The 25,599-nt window shown below is 43.1% G+C and overlaps 1 protein-coding gene across 1 annotated transcript in view; it reads left to right on the top strand.

Moving 5' to 3' along the window:
• ush2a (Usher syndrome 2A (autosomal recessive, mild)) overlaps positions 1 to 25,599 on the top strand; it is a 1,183,552-nt gene that overhangs the window by 253,812 nt on the left and 904,141 nt on the right. Inside the window, exons 17-20 of the mRNA XM_078556364.1 lie at positions 1,333 to 1,827; positions 4,933 to 5,205; positions 15,374 to 15,543; positions 22,378 to 22,522. Coding sequence (XP_078412490.1) covers positions 1,333 to 1,827; positions 4,933 to 5,205; positions 15,374 to 15,543; positions 22,378 to 22,522 — 1,083 coding nt within the window. The remainder of the gene's footprint in view (positions 1 to 1,332; positions 1,828 to 4,932; positions 5,206 to 15,373; positions 15,544 to 22,377; positions 22,523 to 25,599) is intronic.

Here is a 25,599-nt window from a genome sequence, read left to right as displayed (position 1 = left end):
CCTACGCCTCTCCTCCCACAGATTGCTCCCCTGGAGGCTGAATAGAAACACCTGGCCTCCACCCCCCCCCTCCTGACCCTCTCTTCCTCCTGAGAGGAGGTGCCTCCAGTGGAGACCACAATCCCCATTGCCAGGGTAAGGGAAGGCTGTCTGATACCTGGAAGGCCCCAAGTGGTATGAATCCTCCGGGGGCTGAAAAACAACACTGAGTCCTGAACAGAAGCCTCTTATTTCTGTCAAAGCAGCTCTGAAGCGAAATGAAGATGTCCTGTTCACACAAGCAGCAAGTTATATCCTAAACTACATACTGCTCGCATTTACAAGCCCACTGACTCCTCTTATCCACCCATGGATGAGGTTTTTGAAATTGTGGCCTGCCCGTTTAGCCCATGTGACAGCCTGAAAATTTCAGGGGCTACATAAGCTCCGAGACAATTGGTGTCTCAAGGGCCTTAACTGGCCACTTAATTAATGGTGGGCGCGCCTCCATCTTCATCGTGCTCCCACCTAGTGAAATATCACGAGAGTGCGCACTGACGTCGGCACGCTTGGCCAATGTCAACATGCTTTATTTCACGCTCAAGCATGTCGGGCACGCACCTGCATGCCGAGCTAAAAATTCTGGCCTGTGTTTCAAATTGCGTTATCTTATAAAGAATAGTTAGCCAATTCAACTGATAAGGAGACAATGGAATTCACTATAGATATGAGGGTGGGAATTACATCGACACCTCGTGAATGCTAAATGCATTCATGTCAAATTCTTTTTGTTGTTATTTTAGCAGGGTGTTAATCGATTTATTTTAAATAGGGTAACACTGATTAAAATAGCGTTGACTGAACTTTGTTACCCATGGATTAAGCATTCATACAATAATATCACCCATAGTAATTTCTACATTGGTATGTTATAGTTAAAACAAGTCTAAGTAGAAGTGAGTACTTCTCTAAGTGGGCAATCTCAGATCAGAAAGTAATTGTTTGTCCTTTATTCAAATTTATTTCTAAGTCAAGTGATGCAAATTAAGGCAAATAATAATACCACTGCTTTTTATTTCATTATTAGTTCAATATCAGGGATCAAGCAGCTGATGTTCATGAACTTATCACACTAGTTTGATAATTCTCATTCTTGTGACCATTATACAACTAGACATGATGTGTAGTACTGTAACAATTTATTTTTAATTCTTAATATTGAACATGAGGAAATAATCCTTTCTAATGTAAATACTACAAAAAGCTAAAATTTCCAACAGCTTCAATGTAAGTTGAATATTTTTCACAGCAATTTATTTAAGTAAACAATAATATAACTTTCCTCTTTTAAAGGTATCAAAAGCTTCAGTGATACTGGTTTGACACCTTATACAACTTATTCTTATTATATTGTGGCAAGCAATGTTCATAGTAGCACAAGAAGCAGTATTGTTAGCTATCGCACGAAGACTGGCTGTCCTGCTGGATTGTTTCATTTGAGTCATGTTGGATTTGTTGGATCACAATCAGTTATGTTAAACTGGACAACCCCATCAAATGCTTCAGGACCTATTGAGAAATATATATTGAAATCTACTACTCCAGGCAATCCTGTGGATCAGGTGCATTACAAAGGCCTCCAAACATTTGTGACTTTGAATGATTTGACTCCATTTACAAAATACACTTTCACTGTCCAGGCTTGTAGTACTAGGGGCTGTATTGAAAGCAATCCAGTTGTGGAAATAACTGAACAGGCTCCACCTGAAGAGCAAGGACTCCCAATAGTTAGAACTGTCAGTTCTACAGAGCTCTTTGTTGAATGGATTGCTCCTGGAAAACCTAATGGTAAGACTCAATTTTCTAACTTGCAAAGCCTAAGATTATTATATTAACATGTTAAACTTCAAAAAATGTATGAAATACTGAATTTGAACTTCACTTTAATCAAAAACTTCTATTTACATGAACCTTAATATTGACATTTTATTGAACTAGTTATTCATCATATTTCAGTATTTCTGAAACTATTTCCATCCTCTATGTGTACTTTCAAATGATAATGATATTGCTAAGATTTTAATTGTCTTCTTCAACTTATAAGCTATATTGTAAATACTAGTTAATCTTGCCTTGATTTATGAACTCAAGACCAAGGGGCATATTTCAGGTCAAATTGAGTTAGAAGGTGTGCGATAATTGAACCAAAGTGGCGGATGGGGGTAGGCATATTGAGGTGGAGAGAAATGAGAGGGCAAGGGCAGAGATGGAGAGACTGACATGAGGGGAGAAGAACTGGGCACAGAGTGAGGAGGCAAATAACAGAGGAAGAAAGATGTATATTAAACTGTATATTAATATATAATACATGAATATGTACTTTTTAGCAATTGACATTTTTTGCGTCACAAACTCCTCTGGTTTAAAATGGAGTCTTACACCTCGTCCATTGCTAAAGTTGAAAATTGAAAGGGCAGGTCGGCATGTTGCAAATCAGCCATTGGAATTCTATCTACGGCCCACCTGCTGCAATTTTCAGGTGGGCCTGTAAAGGGTCGAACAGTGCGCCACTTTCTTTCCACCGGGAGACTGCTTATTTGGAGCAGGTTTCTTTGTCAGTTGTAGGATTCCGATTGCAGATCTTGCCAATTGTTATAGATGTTGAGTGTTTTCACCAATGGTCCTTTAGGGAGCAATATAGGCCACACAGAAAGAGACCCAAAGACTTTTTGGGAAGAAATGTTGTATGGCTAGGAGCAGCTCTTATGGTCTTCAGAAAAACACTGTGGGTCACTGTTAACCGCAGAATTTTAATTGTCAAGAGGAGGGTGGTTTGGGTTCGGGTGAGCGGGTAAAGCCCTGAAATGTGACATTGGGTCAACAACCTGACAAGATCTCACCCACTTCTGGATTTAACCTGGGTGGGCTTGCAGGTGAGCGGGAAACCCTTATGGAACTGCCAGGTAATTTCAATATTTAAATTCCCAATTAACTGAAGATTTAATCTACCATTCTGGCTACAACAGCCAGTAGGTTGGCTTTTTGAGCTGTGTGGAACACGCCAGGGTCATCAAAGGAAGAGCACATCAGAGAGTGATGACAGATTGGGAAGCCTTCCGTGAAACTGAATGGCTGCAGCCATGTCTAGGTGAGAAACTGATGCTCACAACGTCTCTTCTAAAGGTGTGCTTCCCCTGCTTGACAGGCAATTTCCAACTCCTTGGAAGCTAGTTCACCTGTATTGGACTTTATTCACCTTGATCTGCACTTTTCTGCTGTCAGCCTTCACTGTGGCATGGGAGCCAATCATGCAGCTCTAACTTGGACCTCTGGTGAGAAACAAGAGGAACAACACCAGCAATACCAACAGCAGCAGGAGTGACACCAGCATCAGTACCAGTTGCCTTCTTCTCAGCCACCTGCCACTCCACAGGACAGAGGGAATGGACACAGAGATTCAGCTCAAAGAAGGAGAGACCCTCACACAGGCCTACAGGCAGAGGATCAACTCTCTCCATAAATGTGAGCAGCAGTGCCTCATGAGGGTCAGTCTTTAATGGAAGGTCATTAATGACATCTGCAGCCTACTGGAAAAAGGTCTACTTGCAGTGGGCCAAGAGGGGACACATTGCCAATGGCCATCATAGTGACTATCACTGGAGGGCCCCCTCCCTTCCCCCCATCTCATTCTCTGGCTCCCCCAGGAATTCTGCACTCTGTTCACCTGCAAAGAGAGAAGGCAGAATTATGAATATGAGAAATGGATTGTGTGTAGATGAGGGAAGGATAATATTTGTAGAAGGTGACTGTAAGACATGGGTGTGAGGTAAGGGTGAGTGTCAGTGTTGACTGTTCAGATGTGAAGAGGTGCTTGGAAAGGTGAATAGTGGAGCAAGGTGTATTGGTGTGAGCAGTTTTGTGCAGGGAAATGCTGGGAAATTCAGAGTATAGGTCTTGGCACCTGAAAGCGTGAAGCATTTCCTTGATTCTCTTGGGACACTGTGTCCAGGTATGAGGGACCACACTCCTGCTGCTCATTTCCTCGGTGGCTTGCATCCAAGCCTACTTAGTTTGAGAGGCTGGCCTCTTCCTATCATTCTGGGAAACATTACCTCCCTTCAGTTCCTCAAATTGCACAGCAGGACCTCAAGGTAACAGCCAGAGATCAAGGGGACAGTTTTCCCAGGTCTCCTTTCCATTCACCTGGTTGCTGAAGCCATAGAAATCAATCTACAGTTCAGCTATTCAGAGCCTTTAACAAGAAATCCTTCAGATTGACAGATGTGACACATGATCCCACCTGCCCTCTCTGATTGTCCAGGAAACCTGCAAGCGGGGTGCTAATGTCATGGCTGAGTCAAAGATACAAGGCAAAGCCTGCTACTTCACCACATGGGTCCCTGGCCCACGACTGCGGGTCTGTTAGGATAAATTGCGCCCCATAGTCTCCAAAAATGTATTTGGAAAAATGTGGTAGGTTGCCTTGCTACTGCTTCTGTCTTTTAAAAATGGGTGACTTAGGGGATATCTAAACTGCTTCATGCCTGTATGCTATAATAAAACATATTTCAAATGGAAGCAGCCCTTAAGCAGTATATACTCTGAGGATATTCTCTTCTTCAGTCTCTCAGTTACATTTCATTGTTTGATTTAACTTTCATTCACTCTAACAAATAGAATTATTTATTGATAATTACCTTTTTTATGTGTTTGCCAAATAATTTCTGGTGTTTGCAAGTGTGGTTACAGACGTATATTTTCAATTTGCACATCTGGTTATATATGCTAGGCTAGCCAGATTTAACCTATTGCATTTAACAGGATCCTGAATTTACTTTAATAGCTGTAGTTTGATAAATGTCACATTGAAAGTACAATGTGATATTTTTTGTGGGGTAAGTGGGAAGAGGCAAAATATGCAATTATAAATTTCTAACCTAAATTTCTTCTCAGGAATAATAATTCGATATGAACTCTACATGCGAGGACTCTTACAACCAAATGGATCTCACAATCCTCCTCAAAGGCGCGTTTTTCAAGACAGTGGATGGTTTAACCCTCAGTCAATTTTAGAATCACCTAATGAAAATGCGTTGATTCCACCACAGACTCATACAACAGTTACTAGTTTGGTACCATTTACTGTGTATGAATTTCAAGTGCATGCAATTAATATGGCAGGCAGTGCACCCTCACAGTGGGCATCAGGAAGAACTGCAGAAGCTGGTTAGTATTAACAAATTTTATCATCTGATTTACATAATATATGAATATAATTGTAATTTGTCTTTTATTTAATAACATAGCAGTCAAATATTTTATTTGATTGATATCTTATAGCCCACAAGGTCTAAAAGGCAGTTGTAATCTTAATTAAGAGAAAAACACAGCCATGCCACATCATACTATATAATCACAGGCCTGTTACAGTACAAAGACAGGATAATTTTACCACGCTTTTTCAATGATTTTTTGAATTAAATATTCTCCATGCTCACCAATATAAAAATCATGGAAATGCTATTTTTCAGTTTAGTCTATTCCTCAAATGGAAAAAAAATCTTAAAACATTTTAATAAATAACTTCTCTTTTTGGTTGGGGGTGTAAAACCAACTGCCCACTTCCTTTGAGCCCGTTTTGTGCTATTGTTGCAGAACAATTTCACCACCATAATTTATTTTATAATGGGAATAGAATTAATTTTCTTAACTCCTCTTAATAGTTCAATGATTCAGAGTATGAGCCACTCTAATTTATCAGCATCACTTTGGAGATTAAAGGTAACCAAAATTTCACTGCAGACAACCCCTGTGGCCTGCTCCAGAGTCCTCCCTGCCTGATTGGAAGGCAAGTCTGTCAATCAAGCTGACTTCCAGAAAAGGATTATGTCAATGACAGAAGACATACGTGGTGGTATTAAAACTCCACAGCATACGGGGATTTCTCGGTTTCCTGTCTGACGCTCCGCCCCTGCTTAAGTTATTCGCCCCTGTTAATATCTCGACAACAGATGCCAGAAGGAGAAAAGTATTTGAGAGCCATAAGGAGAAAAGAAGATACAGGGAGAGATAGAAAGGCAAACAGAAAGACAAAATAAAACATAGGAAAACAATTAGATCATGGAAAAGAAGCACAGTAACAGTTCTAGGATCAGAAACATTGGGCGGAATTTTCCCATCCCAACCACAGCGGGTTTCGTGGCGGGTGGGAGCAGAGAATCTAGTGGCAGGCAAGAAGTCAGAAACCTGCCAGCGTAAAAATAGTTTGCGATTCTCCCAATGGCGGGTCACTGGCGGGTCGGGTATGCCACTGAGTCGTGGCAGGGACACCATTGCCATTCATTACCATCTCATGAATGCTCATTAAATTAGCTTCTTGCCAGAATCATGTGCTGCCTTTCAATTCTGTGTCATGCCAATGGGAACTTATTTCCATCTGAATCTTGTTTGAAAAGGGTGACTTGCACACGTTGGACCTCATTTCGCTTAGGACTTCCAGGTGAGTGCAACACAAATAGCCTACCTTTCATAAGGCTGCACTGGTCTCGTTGCAATGCCAGTGAAACACCACACTGCTGGGGAAAGAGGGTTGCTGTCCTCTCAATGCTTGCCTCCATAGTCACAAGGACACCACTATGCAGCGGTATTCGGGCTCAACTTTCAGACACTGCCCAGTTTTGCAACTGGGCTGCGAGGGTGAGGTTTAGGGGTGGTCTACTCCTGGTAGATGCCACTGTTGTCCACACTGACACCACTGTGTAGCGGTACTCAGACAGGTCTAAGCATTCAGAAACCAGCATTTCGACTGGGGAAGGGGTTGAAGGTGGTGTCTGTGGGGTGGGGAAGGGTGAACACATGGGAGGGGGAACGATGGGAAGCAGAGGGCAGACTGAGGGTTCGGAGCAAATATGTTGGCAAATTTCTGAGTGCAAAACAATAGGGCAATAATAGTTGGGAGATCAACTACCTTAATATCTACTGGGATATGAACAGTCTGAAAGACACGGAGGATACAAAATTCTTGAATTGCATTCAAGAGAACCTTTTTAGCCAGCATCTAACAAGCCCTATGAGAGGGAGCAGAATTCTCGATCTCGTTTTAGGAAATGAAGCAGGGCAAGTGGATGAAGTATCATTGGTGACTATTTTGGAGAGAGTGACCATAATATAGTTAGATTGAGCATCATTATGGAAAAGGACAAAGTTAGAACAGGAGTATAAGTTCTAAATTGGGGGAGGACAAATTTTACGAAGTTGAGAAGTGGTCTGACAAAAGTAGACTGGGTACAGCTACTTGAAAGAAAATCAGTGACAAATTAGTGGGAGGCATTCAAAAGCAAGATTCTAAGAGCACAGTGTAGACATGTCCCCACAAAGACAAAGGTGGTACTGCCAAATCTGGAGCCCCTAGTTTTCCAGAAGCATACATGCCATGATAAAGCAGAAAAAGAAAGCTTATGACAGTCACAAAAGACTTAATACTGTAGAAAGCCTAGAAGAGTATAGACAGTACAGGGGTCAAGTCAAAATGGAAATTAGGAAAGCAAAGAGAGGATATGAAAAAATGTTGGCAGATAAAATCAAGGAAAACCCAAAGATGTTTTATCAGTGTATTAAGAGCAAGAGGATAACTAAGGAAAGGGTAGGGCTTATTAGAGATGTACAAGGTAACTTATGCATGGATGCAGAAGATGTGAGCAGAGTTCCTAATGAGTACTTTGTCTCTGTCTTCACAACGGAGAGGGATGATGCAGACATTCTAGTTAAAGATGAGTGCACAATATTAGATACAATAAGCATAGTGAGAAAGGAGGTACTGGAGGGACTGATATACTTGAATGTGGATAAATTGCCATGATTCTATCCAGGCTGTAAAGGAAACCAGGGAGGAAATAATGGATGCACTGAGCATCATTTTCCAATCCTCACTAGATACAGGCGAGGTACCAGAGGATTGGAGATCTGCGAACGTTGCGCCATAATTTAAAAAGGGATAGGCCAAATAATTAAAGGCCAGTCAGTCTGATTCAGTGAGGGGAAAATTATTAGAATCAATTCTGAGACACAAGATAAACTGTCACTTAGAAAGGAATGGATTAATTCGGGATAGTCAGCATGGTTTTGTTAGGTTAAGATCATGTCTTACTAATTAAATCGAATTTTTTGAGGAAGTAACAAAAAAGATTGATGAGGGTAGTGCAGTGCATGTTGACTACATGGATTTTAGTAGGGAATTTGACAAGGTCCCACATGGCAGACTGGTCAGAAAAGTGAGATCCCATGGGATGCAGAGGAATGTAGCAAGTTAGATCCAAAATTGGCTCAGTGACAGGAAACAAAGGGTCATGGTGGAATGGTTGATTTTGCAAATGGAAAGTGGTTTCCACTGGCATTCCACAGGTCTCAGTGTTGGGGCCCTTGCTGTTTCTGGTATATATTAGTGATTCGGACTTTAATGTGGGAGGCATGATTGGGAAATTTGCAGTTGACTCAAACATTGACCGTGTAGTTGATAGTGAAGGAGATAGCTGCCGACTCCAGAATGATATCAATGGCTTGGTTGATTGGGTGGAAAAGTGGCAAATGGAATTCAGTCTAGAGAAGTGTGAGTTAATGCATTTGGGGAGGACAAACAAAACAAGGGAATACACAATAAACAGGAGGATATTGAGAGTGGTAGAGGAAATGAGAGACCTCGGAGTGCACGTACACAGGTCCCTGGAGGTGGCAGGACAGGCGGATAAGGTGGTAAAGGAAGCAGATGGAATGTTTTCCTTTATTGGACGAGGTATTGAATACAATAGCAGAGATGTGATGCTGGAACAGTGTAAAATGCTGGTTAGGCCACAGCTGGTGTACAGTTCTAGTTGCCACATTACAGGAAGGACATAATTGCTCTGAAGAGAATACAGAGAAGATTTACGAGAATGTTGCCAGGGCTTGAAAATTGGAGCTTTGAGAAAAGATTGGATAGGCTGAGATTGTTTTCCTAGGAACAGAGGAGGCTGAGGGGTGACTTGGTTGAGGTGTACAGGATTATGAGGGGCCTGGATAGAATAGACAGGAAAGACCTGTTTCCCCTAGTGGAGAGGTCAATTATCAGGGGGCACAGATTTAAGGTGATCGGTAAGAGGATTAGAGGGGACATGAGGAAAAACTTCTTCACCCAGAGGGTGATGGGTGTCTGAAATTCACTGCCTGGCTTGTTGGTGGAGGTAGAAACCCTCAACTCTTTATTTAAAAAGTACCTGGATCTGCACCTGAAGTGCTGTAACCTGCATGGCTACAGACCAGTTTGCTGGAAGGTGGGATTAGAATGGGCGGGTAGTCTTTTGTCTTATATTTTTTGGCCAGCGCAGACACAATGGGCTGAATGGCCTTTTTCTGTGCTGTAACTTTTCTCTGGTTCTATGGTTCTAATCTGGAGCCCGACAAGGGTAACTGAAACGCTAACAAACAAGGGGGTGAAAGGGATACCACATGTATGAATGTTAGGGGATACATGCAGACTCTCAAATAGGAAAGGGGGTTGGATATAAGTGTGCCATGAGGGCTGGGTCGCACACAGGCTCAAGGGTTGGGAGGGTGGTGTTGGGAAGGGAGACAGTGTAGTCTTCAGTCATCAGGGCAATGGCAACGATGTGAAAGGATGTTAAAGTGTTTGGTCTGGGGCTTGCAGTCTGGACTCACGCTTGGGGCGTAGTGGGAAGTAGTCAGAATGTATGGACACCCCTAGGGCTTACTGGAAAGCAGTCAGAGAGCAGAGACACCCCTGGGGCTTTGTGAACCTCACAGTCAACAGTCAGACAGTGGAGATAGTCATGGGGTGCGGCGGGCATGCTGCAGGAGTAATCGTTGGGAACTCCAGGGAAGGGCAAGGGCTGTGTGCTCAGTAGGAATGATGCACTGCTTGGTGTGCATGGCTGGCTCACAGTCACTGTCCGTGGGCTTGTCCGTCTCTGTGTTGAGTTGCTGATGGTATGGTGATTGAAATGGGAGGCATCTGCAGCCTGTATTTGAGGAAGATGTAATAAAGGTGGGGCGGGGGGGGGGGGGGGCGGTTCACCTCAGTAGGTGACCGTGCACACTGCCTCCAGATGAGGAGGGCAGATTCCACATGGGTCATGGGCACTTCATTACTGATGGGCTCAGGGGGGAGGGTATGAATGTTCATCACAACAACTATCAGATCCAGTATTATTGGGGGCGGCTGGAGAATAACATGACACATCGTGAGGTTCAAGGTAAATATCGGGTATACAGACAGTCAAGAGAGGGAGCGTCAAAGCTTGTTTCAAAGTAATAGTGCAGAACCACCATCTTGCTCTACTGGAGTTATGGCGCAGCTATAAAGCGAAAATAGAAGTGATCCTGAATGGGAGGGCTATGAGGCTGTGTGGAGGAGCACACTGCTGCACTAAGGTGCCTTTTCTGGGGGCGCCCTCTAACTTGTTGGTGCTGCGAGAGTGACCTGGAGTCTTATTATACAGAAAGGAGGAAGTCCTCCTAGCACAGAAGCCCATTAGAAGCCAATGGATTTATCAGGGCTGTAAGAGGGATACTCATAACCCAATGGCTTCACATTGCATTTGCAGCATTTCAGCATGAACAGACCTGAATGTATCAATTGGGATGGCAGGCGACTGGGGAGGAGGCATAGGTGCAACATATATGGCATTCCATTTATGGAGGCCAGTCAGGTGCTCTCCAAAATTGGCATTCCTAATAGGCCAAATGGCATCCAACCATTAATCATCAGCAATTTATTATTAACTGGAATGTCAGATCAGAGATTGGAGGACTGAGCCAGGTTAGGTAGCGCTTGTCATTCAAACCTTCTCATTCCATTCAGGGATTCAAATGTCACGTTCCTAGGATGCCATTTTGGTCACCTCAGTGTGGGTGGTAGCGCCTCAAAGACAAGGCAGCATCAGGGACAATGCAAGTAGGGCAGAAACCACTGTAGACCATTACAGTTCCTATCGGTCGCAGATTGTGAGCTTCACTATCGTGAACTGTTTCTCATTGATGTCTGCAATGTTACATTTCAGAGAGAAGGTCAAAGCAGAAATGGATCTAGGGCTCAATGCTGCCTTTCTGAAGGTCCTAGTGCAATGGAGGAGGTAAAGGAGGGAGAGGTGATGCAGAGCACAGCTCCACCAGGAGGCACTGCCTGATGTCCAGGGCCAAGGGGAATCAGAGCAAGAATAAGAGGGTCAGGAGGAGAGACCCAGACAAAGGAGACGAATCACCAGACCAAGAGTATGCTGAGAAAAACTCTCCTATTTACAAATGAGTAAGAGACAATGCCGGGCACATCTGCGCTTGTCCCGAGCTCTGGCAGATCACACCTGTCACAATTTTTGTGAAAACCTGATGCCCCATGGAGTAAGAGACTATCCTCTGCCAGTGGCTTTAAAGGCGATCGTCGTGATCAATTTCTTTGCCTATGAGTGTTTCTAGGGATCAACAGAGAATCTCTGCGGCATCTCTCAGCTCAGAGTCAATCTGCAGAGAGGTACAACGTTGCTCACAGCTTCACACACTCCCTAATAGAGCAGATAGGGATTCTGAAGATGCGCTTCAGATGCTTGGACTGCTCAGGTGGCTCACTACAATACACTCCTGACAAGGTTTCACGCATCATCGCTGTGTGTTGCACCCCTCACAATCTGGCACAGCAAAGAGGTGAACCTCTGCCAGAGGATGAAATGGAGGAGGATGGGAGCTCATTAGAGGACGAATATTCGGAGGCCCAGGAACCTTAAGAGGGTGTTGAGGGTCATTTTGAATGGACATCACCTTGGAAAAAGCAATACATGGGAGACGCGTCCGTGACACACTAATCACTGTCAGGTTCCAGGAGGAGTGAAGTGAAGGCAAGGGACGATGGCCACAGTTCTCCTAGCCCGCAGTGCCTTTCCCTTACATCTCAGGGGATGTCCAACTATTCGCATCAAAAATGAGTGCAGCATTCACACTTGCACCTTCTGGCCTCATGATTCACCAGGCCATGATCTCTGCCCTGGGATGTGAGAACCCACTGAACAATCAGAGCAATGCGAGAACTGACTAGAAGCAGTCGCTGTCAGATAATTATGAAATTACAGCAGCCAATGAGATGAGGACATGGCTAGGGCTCTCCTCCTCCCTTCCATGTCTTGCCTTTTGCCATCACCACTGAGGAGACCCAACTGCCGCGAGTCACTCGAGGCAGATGAGCTACCATCACACAATGGTGTTCCTGGAGGAAGAAGGGCTAGAAGCACATACATTACACATCTCTAATCAAGATTTTAACACACTTCCCTGACATTACACAACACTGCGGAGACTATCTTCAGTGAAGTTGACATCACATGAATGTTACTGTCACAGAGGGAGACTATCACTCGAAATAAGAGGATTAAAATGTACATAATTAAAACACCTTAAGTTGACCAAGCCATTCACAGAAACATCAAATGTAATTACTAAGGTTCAATATTTTTACAGTGGCAGCACACCTGTGACCCAAACGTGACTTCACAATTTCTTAACTTTCTTAATCCTACCACTATGCCTGGGTGCACCCCTGCCATCTGCGGCAGAGGTGGAGGCATATCCTGATGTCTGTGATGAGCTTGGTGTGTGTCCTCTCGTAGCCCAAGGCCTGGACGGTCCCGGCTTGATAAGGGTCTCATGCTCAGTTGAAGTGGATAGGGTCACAGGCAGAGGGGACTGAGAGCGGCTGGACACATAGAGTTTTCCAACATGGAAAGAGGCCCTTCGGCCCATCATATCCATGCCAGTCATCAAGCCCCTATCTACTCTAATCCCATTTTCCAGCACTTGGCCTGTAGCCTTGTATGCTAAATACTTCTTAAATGTTGTGGGGGTTCTTGCCCTACCAGCCTTTCAGACAGTGAATTCCAGATACCCCCCACCCTTTGGGTGAAAAATGTTTTCCTCAAATCCACTCTGAACCTCCTGCCTCTTACCTTGGAGTGGCATGAGAGGAGGTCCCCGGAATGTCCAGCTGACGCTCTTCCTCCCTGTAGCACCCAAGGGTCCCACCCTGACTGCTTGAGGAGAAAGTGCACCTGGAGGAAGGTCAAGGTGCCTCATACCCCTGTTGCCTACAACTTGATGGTGTCCGCCAGAGTGTGTGGAGCCCAGGGCCGCGCAAATCCAGCAAAACCTGCTGGACCAAGGTGTCCATGGTGGTTGCCAACCTTTCCATGGTAATCTATAGGTGTGGCATGTCAGAGCATGTCAAAGCCATGACATCGGACAGAACGCGGACGGACCCCTCCATCTTTTGCTCTAGTTTCCTGAGTGATTGCCAAATATCTGCCTGATGTTCCACCGCCGCCTGTCATTGCATCTCCAGCATTGAGTTGGCTGCTCACAGAGGCTTATCATCTGACTTGGACTGAGCCGGAGGCTGGTCTCCAGTAGCCCTCCAAGTGCCAGAGACCTGGGTTGTCCCTGTTTTCAACTGCTGTGGAGACATGTCAGTGAGGTGTTCTCCAGCAGGTGAGCCCAAGCCTAATCTAGAGCTATGCCCCACCGAGGTGTGTGTCTCTGTGCTGGTGGATGGCGCGGGTGAGCATAGCAATGGCTCTTCCTCAGCTTTCTCTTCGGACATGGTCTGGGGGCTGGGACTTATGGTGGGCACCCTTGTGGGCCTTGATCTACTGGTGCCTTTTAAGATAGAGAATAGAGTTTCAGCTGATGAGGAATATAAGACTGTATGTCACTTACTGTCATTGTCAGGATGTGATGAGCTGATGGAGGTGTGATCTGTACTAGGTTGCTGGGGCAATCCAATCTCCCTTTCCTCACAGGGGCGATCCCTGTCCTCCCCAGTGATCTTGGCAGCATCCTTCTTGAATTCCGTGAGGGGTACGATGCCGGCTGTCCCTCTGCCGGTCTGTGATCTTTCCTGCCTGTTGTGGGCAAGCTTGCCATGGATAAAGGCAAAAGGAAGGCATGTGATGAGAAGGGATGGAGCTTAGGCTGGGAAAGATCCATGCCCCCTGTTTGTGGGGAGCCCTCCCCAGAAGTGGCTGACGATGGAGCGTGCACATCATGTTAGATGGGATGGCGGTGATGTGCAAGTTTCCATGAGACAATCTGTGGTGCTATGTGTCCCCCACTATAGGTTTGAGTGAGATCCCTGAAGATTAGCCCTTTCAGTGCATGATGCCAAGATGAGAGTTTGATATTGAGTTGAAGGTTGACTTGCCCTGGTGGAGCAGATGAGATCATTCATCCTCTTCCTACACTGGATACGTTGACATCATTTGCAATGACCTCCCAGGCTGGAGAGGTGAGGCTGGTATGCTTCCTGGACCCATCCCTGGGATACAGGACATCCTTGTGCACCCACACTCCTCTGATCAAGGCCACAAGGGCCTGGTGGGTGAAGCGGGGTGCTGTTGTCTTCTAGCGACTTGCAGCTTTCTTTTTCTGGCTCGACTACATCTCTGTGCATGTTGTGCGGACAAGTGAGCTGGAGAGAATGAGATGTATGTGTCCAGGTGGCGTTTAAATATGGCGCCTGAACCTTTGACCCCGCTAGCTAATGGATTCAGAGAGATACTCGCTTGTGCATAATTAATGAGCTTCCAAGCACGGAATCGGGTGCGAGTTCCCGCCATTCTGAGCAGCGGGGTGGGTGCCGCTAATCCTACCCGCCACCGCACTTAGTCTCAAAAATGGAAAATTCCACCCATTATTTTTATTTGGGTTCCGAGCAATGCCACAGTAGGTAAGCCAGGAGCTAATTAACTAGTTACAATAGTTTAAATTAAACATGTTTATACTCTGCTTTAGAAGATTAATTTGGCTATTTATCTCTGTGTTAACCAATATGTGTGGAATGTTTTAGTATGGGTCATAGTTCTAGTATAAGAGAATTCAATAACTATACTGCTATATCATCTTTAATAATACATATGGTTCAATTTGAAAAGCTAAAATTATTCTTTAATGGAGAGTATTGATCTCCAATAGATGCTACTTAAGCAACAATGAACATGAAAAGGAGTATATTATAGGCTTTTCCTGACAGGTTTCTGAACTGCAGCATCCTTGGTAAAGTACACTTGTTCCCCTGAGTAAATTGCTAGATTGACAAGTTTACATATAAACTAGTTTTAAATTGGGTAAAAGTCAAAGAGGATGAATGTACTGTTGAAAATGAAATGGAAAATCTCATGTTGTTACTGTCAGCTTTAACATTACTGTCAAACAGATTTTCAGACAATGACAAGGTGTAATTCAAATGTGTACATTTTCCTTTCTTTTCAGTGTTTTCCACAGACAGATACTTGCTGCAAATATTTTTGCCTTATCATTTGATATACCAGAAACTTCTTTTAAGTTGACGTGTCTTTAATCCTTTTAGCACCCTTGTTTATGGCTGCACCATCAGTTTTCTCACTTTCATCATCTGCTTTAAATGTCACATGGGTGCAACCGAGCAGCAATTCAATAAGAGGAGAAGTGATTGGATATCTTATCAACATCGATGATGAACAGACCACTAATCAATTTGCGCTGCCAATAATTTCACGAGTAAGAGTCTTCTTCATAGTTTGTTTGCTTTAATTAGTTTGATAGTTTAGAGCTATAGAAAATGTTAATAAAATGTATTTGTTTTTTATTACAATTCTTTGTGAATTTTGGGGTTTTCAAGCTGAGGAATGTTAGTGCTGGGCAATGGACCATCTTTTGTTTTGAGTACTCAGTTTCAGCATTAAACACTCCAAAATTAGGCATGATTATTCGGACTCGAAACATTAACTGTGTTCCTCTCCGCAGAAGCTGCCAGACTTGCTGAGTTTTTCCAGGTATTTTTGTTTTTGTTTTGGATTTCCAGCATCCGCAGTTTTTTGCTTTTATCTTAATGATTATATGTGTGACTGATATGGCCCATTGCAGGATCAGACTCCCTCTCTTATAAGCAAACAATGAGCTTCAGAATTCCACATTTTATTATCTAGAATAACACTTAATATATTGTGAATTCAAGCTCAGTAGGAGCTGGATTCATTTCATTTAAGAACTATAAAGCTGGCAGGTGGAATAGAGACATCCCATTGCTCTGTGGTGCATGTGAACGTCCATCTCTGTCATGAAGGGCATGTATTTAAACAATTGTTCTAGCACCTTACTCTTTGTTCTTTGTGGTCATGAATATAGTTATCTATAATACATTGAAAAATCCTACACCTGCATACATTGCTATTATAAATTCCTACATTGATGTTTCAATGGAAATTACCCACTTAAATTTGTCACATTTTAACATACTGTCCCACTCGCACCTCAGTTTTGCACCCAACTCCTCAAATAAACTTCTGTACTCTAACTCTACAGGGTAGCTTTAATCTAACTTTGTTCATTTGTTTTCACCATAACCTCCTTGGGGCTATTGGCATCGCCTTGCTTCTTCTCTGGCTTTCTTCAAGCCTCCCTCAGTCTGTGTCTCAATGTTATCCATCCATCGGATTTTTCTTCTTCCCCCTGTGCTCTTACCCCCAATTACTCATTTAGTTGTTGCTGGGACAAGGCTGTCAGTCTTCATTTCCAATGTCTGTGCTCGGCTATCTTTCTCTATCTAACTGTACTTAGCAACCATTTTGATTCCTGAGCTTCTACTCTTGATTGAACTCACTCATTTATCTTTCTGTCCAAGCAGCTGATTCTGAGCATCCTCCTCAATGCCCACATTTCAAAGTCTGTTATCTTCCTCTCATCTTCTTTCCTCAGAGTCCAGCTCTTGTATCCATAGAGTGAAATACTCCACACTAGTGACCGAACTAGATGATTTTTTTCAGCTTCATGCTGCTGCTTTTAGATTTCCAGATGCTACTTAAGTCACTGGTCATGCATCATGCTTCATTCTTGTTACTGTCTCTATCTCGGTGCTTTCAGTCTTGATATTTCCATTGCCATTTAGAGCCATGATGTTGGTCTTTGCCTCATTTATGTCAGTCAAAAGACTCATTGTGTCTTTTGACTAAGTCTGCCATAGGCCAGGAATTTTCGTGCCTGCTGGCATCAGGTGTGTTCAGTGGCATGAGCAGACAATATGTGGTGACCACCAGATTGTGAGCCTGAGCTTGCTCTAGATCTAGGTCCCACCGAGATGTGTGTCTCTGCGCTGATGGAGGGTTTGGGTAAGTGCTGTGATGGGTCTTCCAGGCAACTTATTTTCGGCTCTTCAGTGGAGGAGGTGTCCTCTTGGCTGGAGGTGAGGACATGGATGGAGCTGAGGGAATGGCTGGCTGAGGGTTTCGGTCACTTGGCAGAGCTTCCTGTGAACCAAAGTAGAGATAATTTGTGCATGTTAAAAGCAGGAGAGAGAGCACTCACACTTGCGTTGAGAGAGGGATGATGTGTTGCAGGATCCTCATGAGGGTGTTCACTGCCGACCTCGCTGTCACCACAGGCATGGCCCATGTCCTCACCAGTCAGTGTGATGGCACGCTCCTCAAAGTGAGCAGGGGGCCTAATGTGGGCCAGTCCAATCCTGGTCTTGGACCCCTTCCTGCTGATCTGAGCAGGCTTCTCCTGCATGAAAACAGATGGAGAGAGTGTGAGCAGGATACATGGTACTGTGTGGAATGTTTGTGTGGTGAGCGAAGCCATGGACAGGATGAGGATGTGAGCTCGAGAAGGCATGAGCCTGATGGAGATGTGAGGGTGTGTGTGAGAGTTAGTGGTGTTGTCCCTTGAGGTGTGAGATCCCTGTGGATGTGTGATGGGTTTGTGAGTGTGAGAGTTGAGAGTGATGAGAAGAGTGAATTACCTTGATGGAACAGATGAGACCATTCATCCTGCAACAACACTGGGTGGCTGTCCTCTTTTGCAGGGCATTGGCACTGACCACCACTCCCACCACCTCCAAAGCTGGATTAGTGAGGTTGCTGCCCATCCTGTGGCCAGAGCAGGGGTAGAGAACATCACGGCAGGCCTCCACTGTGTCCAAAAGGTGCTCTAGGAGTTGGAGTCTTTATGACTTTCAGAGCCATGTCTTCTTTGCAGCAGCCGTGGGTCGGAAGCATTGAGTGGTGTGTGCGCAGCTGGACTTTAAATATGGCGCCTGGCGTGCTGAAGCGGCGAGGTGATAGTGTGGCGGGCGAATGAAAGCCCGCCTGTTATGGATTCCCGGGAATGCATATATAAAGCGACGGGTTTGGGACGATACAGCGTGAAAAGCTGCCATTGCCATTCACTTTCCTCCTGTTCTGAGCAGCAAGTCAGCTCTCTGTCTAATATGAGGTCTAGCACTTAGAATCACTGATGGTCTCCTTCTGCCATGGGTGTGCCAGTATCTAAGTAAAACTAATGGTTTCCATTATAAAATCTAATGTTTGTTAAAATTCCCCCAACATTTGGTCTTTCATTCCACATGTGCAAAACCATGTGAGATCAACTGTTATTAAATTTTATATATATAAAAAAAACAGTAGTCTCACAATCGCAAAGGTAGCTGGCGCTGTGAACATACCATTAAAACATCATTTTACCCACCCACTACTGCACATAGTGCAAATCTGGGATGATTCTGCCCATAGTCTCTAACTCTTCCTTTATTCTGGCAATGAGCGTGATGTTGCCTGCTTACTTGGCAGAAAATTGACCTCATTGGATTGGCTGTCAGTTTACACCTAGCCAATCTGACTCAGTACAAGTTTCCCGCAAGGTTAGGTTAATATTGAATTGATCTTACCTTTATCCCTGCATTGCAAACTGAAAAATTCAAATTCACCAGAGATTCTACCAGGCCTAAGCAGGCAGCAGATGCGCACACCTGATGCCGGTGGGGCAATGTTCAAGTAAACAAATTGAGATCTGATGCCATCTTCAGGCCTGCACTGCTAAGATATCTCCTACCTGGTTGAGGAAACTGTTGTAGATTTCCCAATGAAGGCAGAAGTGGATCAGTAGCAAAAGAGTCCTTTAAGTGTTTTATTTTCCATTGAAGGGATGGGGGAAACAGAAGTGTTTAGGCCTTTCATACCGGATCAGATACCCCACTCCCAATTTTCTAGTGTGAAACCTTCCCAAAACCCTGAATGTTCTAAATGTTGACAGGTGGCCAAGAGCCATCCAGATTTCCACAAGCAGGCCAGAAGCTGCTTCCAGCTCACTTTCCTCCTGTTCCGAGCAGCAAATCAGCTGTCTGTCTATTATGAGCACTTAGAATCACCGATGGTCTCATTTTGGCATGGGTGTGTCACCATCTCAGTGAAACCAATGGCTTCCATTATAAAATCTAATATTTGTTAAAATTACCCCAATGTCTGGTCTTCAATTCCACATGTGCAAAACCATGTGAGATCAAATGTTTCCAAATTTTATATATTAAAAATGAGTAGCTTCACAATCGCAAAGGTAGCTGGTGCTGTGAACATACCATTAAGTGACATATTGAGAACAATAAGGCAGCAGCTAATGTTACATGACAGCTCCAAACTGAACCCATAATATCACTCAGATATACCTTTATAAAAAAAAATTGTGATTGTGGCTTCTCAAAAGCTGTCAGATTGAGTGTACAGAAGTGTGAAATAACTTGAGAAATTCAATGGATGTTAATTTGAACCCTGATTGAAAGATATAAAAATAAATACACATCTGTCAAAGTAGTTAGAGAATTTTGTAAAGACATCCATGTAGAGGAGCAGTAATGTCGATCTGAATACTATGAGGCCGAAAATGAAACTGGCTTACAATGACTCATACAGCAACAACTTTAATTTAGAATAGTACCCTTTGCATTGTAAATACTCCCCACTTCCCTGGATGAGTGCAGCTCCAACACTCAAGAAACTTGACACCATCTAGGATGAAGCAACCCATTTGATTGGCACCCCATCCACAAACGTTCACTCCTTCCGCCACTGATGTACAGTGGTAGTAGTGTGTACCATCTACAAGGTGTACTACAGAAACTCACCAAGGCTCCTTAGACAGCACCTTCCAAATCCAAGACTGCTACCATCTAGAAGGACAAGGGCAGCAGTCACATGGGAACATCACCACCTGGAATTTCTCCTCCAAGCCACTCACCATCCTGACTTGGAAATATACCATTGCTCCTTCATTGCCGCTGTGTCAAAATCCTGAAACTCCCTCCCTAACAGCACTGTGGGTGTACCTACACCACATGGACTGCAGTGGTTCAAGAAGGCAGCACACCACCACCTTCTTAAGGGCAACTAAGGATGGGCAATAAGTGCTGGCCTATCCAGTGATGCCTACTTCCCTTAAAATGAAATTAAAAAACCCAAAGGACATAGGAGTAATATCAGACAAAATTTGACACTGAGCCACATAAAGAGATATTAGCACAAGTGACAAAATGGTTGGTCAAGAGGCACATTTTAAGGAGGAGAGCCAGGTAGTGGGGCAGAGAGGTTTATGGAAGGAATTATTTCTCCACCTCCAACACTGACATCCCCACCTCCAGTGAAACAGAAACACTGAACATCGTTTTAATGATTGAAACTCATATATTTCACTACCTTGTAGCCAGAGGCCAGCTCCCTTACCTAAGCATGTGTCCCGTCATGCCAAATAAAGGCATGTCAAATTCATAACTTTTAAACTGTGAACTTTACTCAGTGTGGAATCCTTTGGAATTGAATTCTCTTTCAAAATGGACAATATGTGCTGCAAAAGATAGCCACCTGATCTGTGCATTCAAAAAACTGCCACCCTGTCTTACAAGGACAAAAGGATACATTCCAGATGAAGCGGCGTCAACCACATCCTGAGACTATCCAAAAGACATTCCTGATTTGAATGGGTCTCTCTGAAACAAAGATGGTGATTGTCTCAACACCCTTAGGATGAATGTCTTGAAGAAAAAGACCAGAAAAAGATCTGTCATACTTTAAAATAGTTCATCATCTAAGTGCTGAAGTCCCAAAACAGAACCCAATTATAATTTAGTCATAGGTAGCCTTGCATTATATTATCTGAGGTGGTTTTCCTTAATGTTCTTAGTTTTGGTTGTGGCTTTGTTGTCGTTGTGGCTAATCAATCTAAGACCAACACCAATTTGGAAAAGGGAACTGTGAGAAGCTACAGGGTAGGGCATCCATTTTGATCTCCCTTTTTAATCTTTAAGTGCTGTCTGCAGAAAGACACAGCAGCAGCAGAACTAACACCTATGCCTTAAGAACTGGAGACTGTAACATAGCAAGGTCTCCAAGCCTGTTCCTTTATTGGGTCCACCAATGCAGCAAACTGACCTCCTGGTAATGAGATTACAAGCAACTAACTTTGTGACCTCCAGAAAGTCCATCTCTTTGAGAGAATCCTGAAAGCCACTTCGGTACGTGACTCCGGCTATTGAACTTACCTAAACTGCACTTCAAGAATGAAGCCATTTTTTCCATCAGCCCTGTAATGTATGTTTTCCAGAACAGGATGCTCATAGGAATTATGAACTATTTTTATAAAGTTTTGTTTATAAGTTGTAAAAATGCATTATTCTTTTTAACTGTACATTCTTTGAGTCTGTTTGTGTGTGTGACACTGTGAGTGAGTGCATTGGATTTTGGGGTGAGCATATGAATAAACAATCTTTGTTTAAACCCACAAAAGCTTTCTGCTGGTTATTCAAATTATCCACGTGCTCAGGGGTTAAGAAGCACATAAATTTTCCTTACAAAAGCTTGCTGACTAGGGACAACAGGGAAGGGAATAGGTATTTTAGTAGTTCTCTCTCACCCTGTCTGTAACACTCCCCACTAACTCCATTGAGTCAAACTCCCCATCCCCCCCAAACCCAATCTTCCCACCCACTCTGTCTTCTCCCCTCCCTGACTTTTGCCTTTCCCCAATGTTTTTCTCTCCTTCCACCTCCTCCTTATCTCACCCCCTCGCCACTTATACTTTTCTCACATTGCTTCTCCCTCTCATCCTCTCTGCTCCTTTCTCTCTAAGATGGTAAACGCCAGTGATTCATATGAAGCTGCCAATCTACAGAAAGTTCCCTCAAATTGAAAGATGTCAATTTTGACCACTTGCTTGAGCAGTGACGTTGAAGGGATAAGCCAAATTAAACACAGCTCCACCTTAACAGCTAAATATCACAATCATGTCCCAGTTCCCAAATTATTTATGAGCATTATCACAGGAGATTAACTAGAACATAAAAATATCTGCAGTGAAGCGTAGCATTTCTTTTTGAACTTACAACAAATATCCTTGGCCTGTGAGCTGTTATAGTAAATTCTTATATTAGGAATAATGTATCAATATCAGGTGTGCCAATGTTATCATTCACATAATGAGCTACTATCTTTAATCTATGTTTCAAATCTTAAAAGTAAAATAATATTTTTTTGGATAAGATCACAACACTGATTCTATTTACTTTGTATACAGGTGCTTCATAAAGTGGCAGCCAAAAAGAGATTCTGCATTGTGACAGATTTGAAACCCTACAGAATTTACAACTTTACAATCACTGTCTGTAATCGGATTGGATGTATAACAAGTGAACAAGGCTCAGGTCAAACATTAACTACAGGTACTATTAAATCCTGCCATATTATACACACATACACACACACCCACGCGCGCGCACATGAACAACAATTAATGTGAACACAGTTAAATTTCGACTTCTTGATGGATGCAAATAAATTGTATGTTTTGATATATTTTAGCCATATTATGATCATACTCACAATTGTGCAAAATATAGCACTTTTTGATAAGTGCAAAATTCTCATTATACTAGTTAATGATGTAATTTTTATGTTATTAGGAATAGTCATCCAGAAAATTTAAGTATGACTGTATTAAATTAAACAAGCTATTCACCACTTAATTTGCAGCTTCAGATTTTGAAGAGGAAAGTATTGTTAATTACAGTTTCATCAGCTGATTATGTGGAAATCTCCTGTTTAGTGTAACAAACCACAAAAAGGAAAGAAAATGTTGGCAAAACTAAGAACATTAAGGAAAACCACCTCAGATAATATAATGCAAGGCTACCTGTAACTAAATTATCACTGTGTGCTGTTTCGGGACTTCAGCACTTAGACGATGAACTATTTTAAGGTATGACAGATCTTTCATGCCATACATAACATGGGAGGGGGAGGGTTCAATTGAAGGGAAGTTTAAAAATTTAAAAGGAAACGAGAGAACAGAGGTGCAGGGTAGTGAAGAGGCGAACGATATCAATCGATTATCGACAAGAAGGCGCAGAAAATATAAGAAGAGTGCAGCAGAAATCAAAACCAGAATGAGAAATAATGGTAAAAAGTCAAAGCTAAAGGCTCTTTATCTGAATGCACGCAACAATTTGTAACAAGATAGATGAGTTGACGCCACAAATAGAAATAAAGAACATGCCTTGATAGCTATCACAGAGACATGGTTGCAGGGTGACTAAGACTGGGAACTCAATATTCAAGGATATTCAACGTTCCGGAAAAATAGGCAAAAGGAAAAGGAGATGGGGTAGCTTTGTTAATAAAGGAAGATATCAGTGCAGTGATGATTAGTGATGTAGGTGCAATAGATCGTAATGTGGAATCAGTTTGGCTGGAAATAGGAATAACAAGGGGAAGAAGACACGGGTGGGAGTCGTCTATAGGCCCCTGAAGAGTTGCCTCACTGTAGGACAAAGTATAAATCGGGAAATAATGGAGGCATGTAAGAAGGGAGCTACAATTGTCATGGGTGGTTTTAATCTGCATATTAACTGGACAAATCAGATTGGCAGGGGTAACATGGAAGACAAATTTGTAGAGTGCATCAGGGATTGTTTCTTAGAGCAATATGTTGCAGAACCAACCCGGGAACAAGCTATTTTAGATCTAGTAATGTGTAATGAGGTTGGATTAATAAGAGATATCGTAGTTAAGGATCCTCTAGGGGGTAGCGATCAAAATATGGCAGGATTTCAAATTCAGTTTGAGGGTGAGCAATTCGGGTCTCAAACCAGTGTCCTCAACTTAAATAAGGAAAATTACAGAGGTATGAAGAAAGAGTTGTCTAAAGCGAGCTGGGAAAATAGACTAATGGGAAGGTCAGTGGATGAACAGTGGCAGACATTTAACCAGATATTTCATAACACTCAGCAAAAAATTATCCCAGTCAAAAAGAAGGACTTGATGAGAAGGATGAACCGCCCGTGGTTAACAAAGGCAGTCAAGGAGAGTATCCAGTCAAAAACTAAGGCATACAAAGTGTCAAAAACTAATGGTAGGACAGAGGATTAGGAATTTTTTTAGGAACCAGCAGCAGATGACTAAAAAGCTAATAAAGAGGGAGAAAATTGATTATGAAGGTCAATTGGCAAGAAATATAAAAACAAACAGCAAGATCTTCTACGGGTATATAAAAAGAAAGAGAGTGGCTAAAGTGAGCGTAGGACCCTTGGAGGATGCGACTGGAGAATTGATAACAGGGAACAGGGGAATGGCAGATAATTTAAACCAATATTTTGCACCTGTCTTCATGGTAGAGGACACTATAAACATCCCAAAGGAAACAGATAAGCAAGGAGCTAATGGGAGGAAAGATCTTGTAACCGTATCTATCACGAGGGACAAAGTATTTGACAAACTAATGGGACTAAAGACAGACAAGTTACCAGGACCTGATGGCCTACATCCAAGGATTTTGAAGGAAGTGGTCAAGGCATTGGTCGAAATACTCCAGAACTCACTGGACTCTGGTAGAGTCCCGGCGGATTGGAAAACCATGCCCCTGTTCAAGAAGGGAGGGAGACAAAAAGCAGGAAACTATAGGCCAGACAGCCTAACATCTGTCATTGGGAAAATGCTGGAGTCCATTATTAAGGAAGAAATATCAGGACATTTAGCAAAGCTTAACACAATCAAACAGAGTCAACATGATTTTATGAAAGGGAAATCATGTTTGACAAATTTGTTAGAGTTCTTTGAGGATATAACAAGCAGAGCTGATAAAGGGGAACCAGTAGATGTAGTGTATTTGGGTTTCCAGAAGGCATTCAATAAGGTGCCATATAAAAGATTACTACACAAGACAGGAGCACGTGATATTGGGGGTAATGTATTAGCATGGATTGAGGATTGGTTAACACACAGAAGACAGAGAGTCGGGATTAATGGGTCTTTTTCAGGTTGGAAACACGTAACTAGTGGAGTCCTACAAGGATCAGTCCTAGGACCTCAATTATTTACAATCTATATTAATGACTTGAAGGAGGGGGCAGAGTGCGATGTGTCCAAATTTACTGACGATACAAAAATAGGTGGGAGGGCATGTTATGATGAGGACATAAAGAATCTGCAGGAGGTTACAGACCGGTTGAGTGAGTGGGCAAAAACTTGCCAGCTGGAGTTTAATGTAGGAAAGTGTGAGGCCATGCACTTTGGTAGGAAGAATCGAAAGGCAGACTATTATTTAAATGGAGAGAGACTCCAAAAAAGCGCAGCACAGAGGGATCTGGGTGTTCTTCTGCATGAAACACAAAAAGTTAGCATGCAGGTACAGCAAGTAATTGAGAAGGAAAATGGAATTTTGGCCTGTACTGTTAGGGGGTTGGAGTTTAAAAATAGGGAAGTTGTGTTACAACTGTACAGGATGTTGGTGAGGCTGCACCGA

The sequence above is a fragment of the Cetorhinus maximus genome, chromosome 14 (genome assembly GCF_964194155.1).
Source record: "Cetorhinus maximus chromosome 14, sCetMax3.hap1.1, whole genome shotgun sequence".
Classification (NCBI taxonomy): domain Eukaryota; kingdom Metazoa; phylum Chordata; class Chondrichthyes; order Lamniformes; family Cetorhinidae; genus Cetorhinus; species Cetorhinus maximus.
Note: the sequence above shows the minus strand (reverse complement) of the source record. Positions and strands in the feature narration are given on the sequence as shown.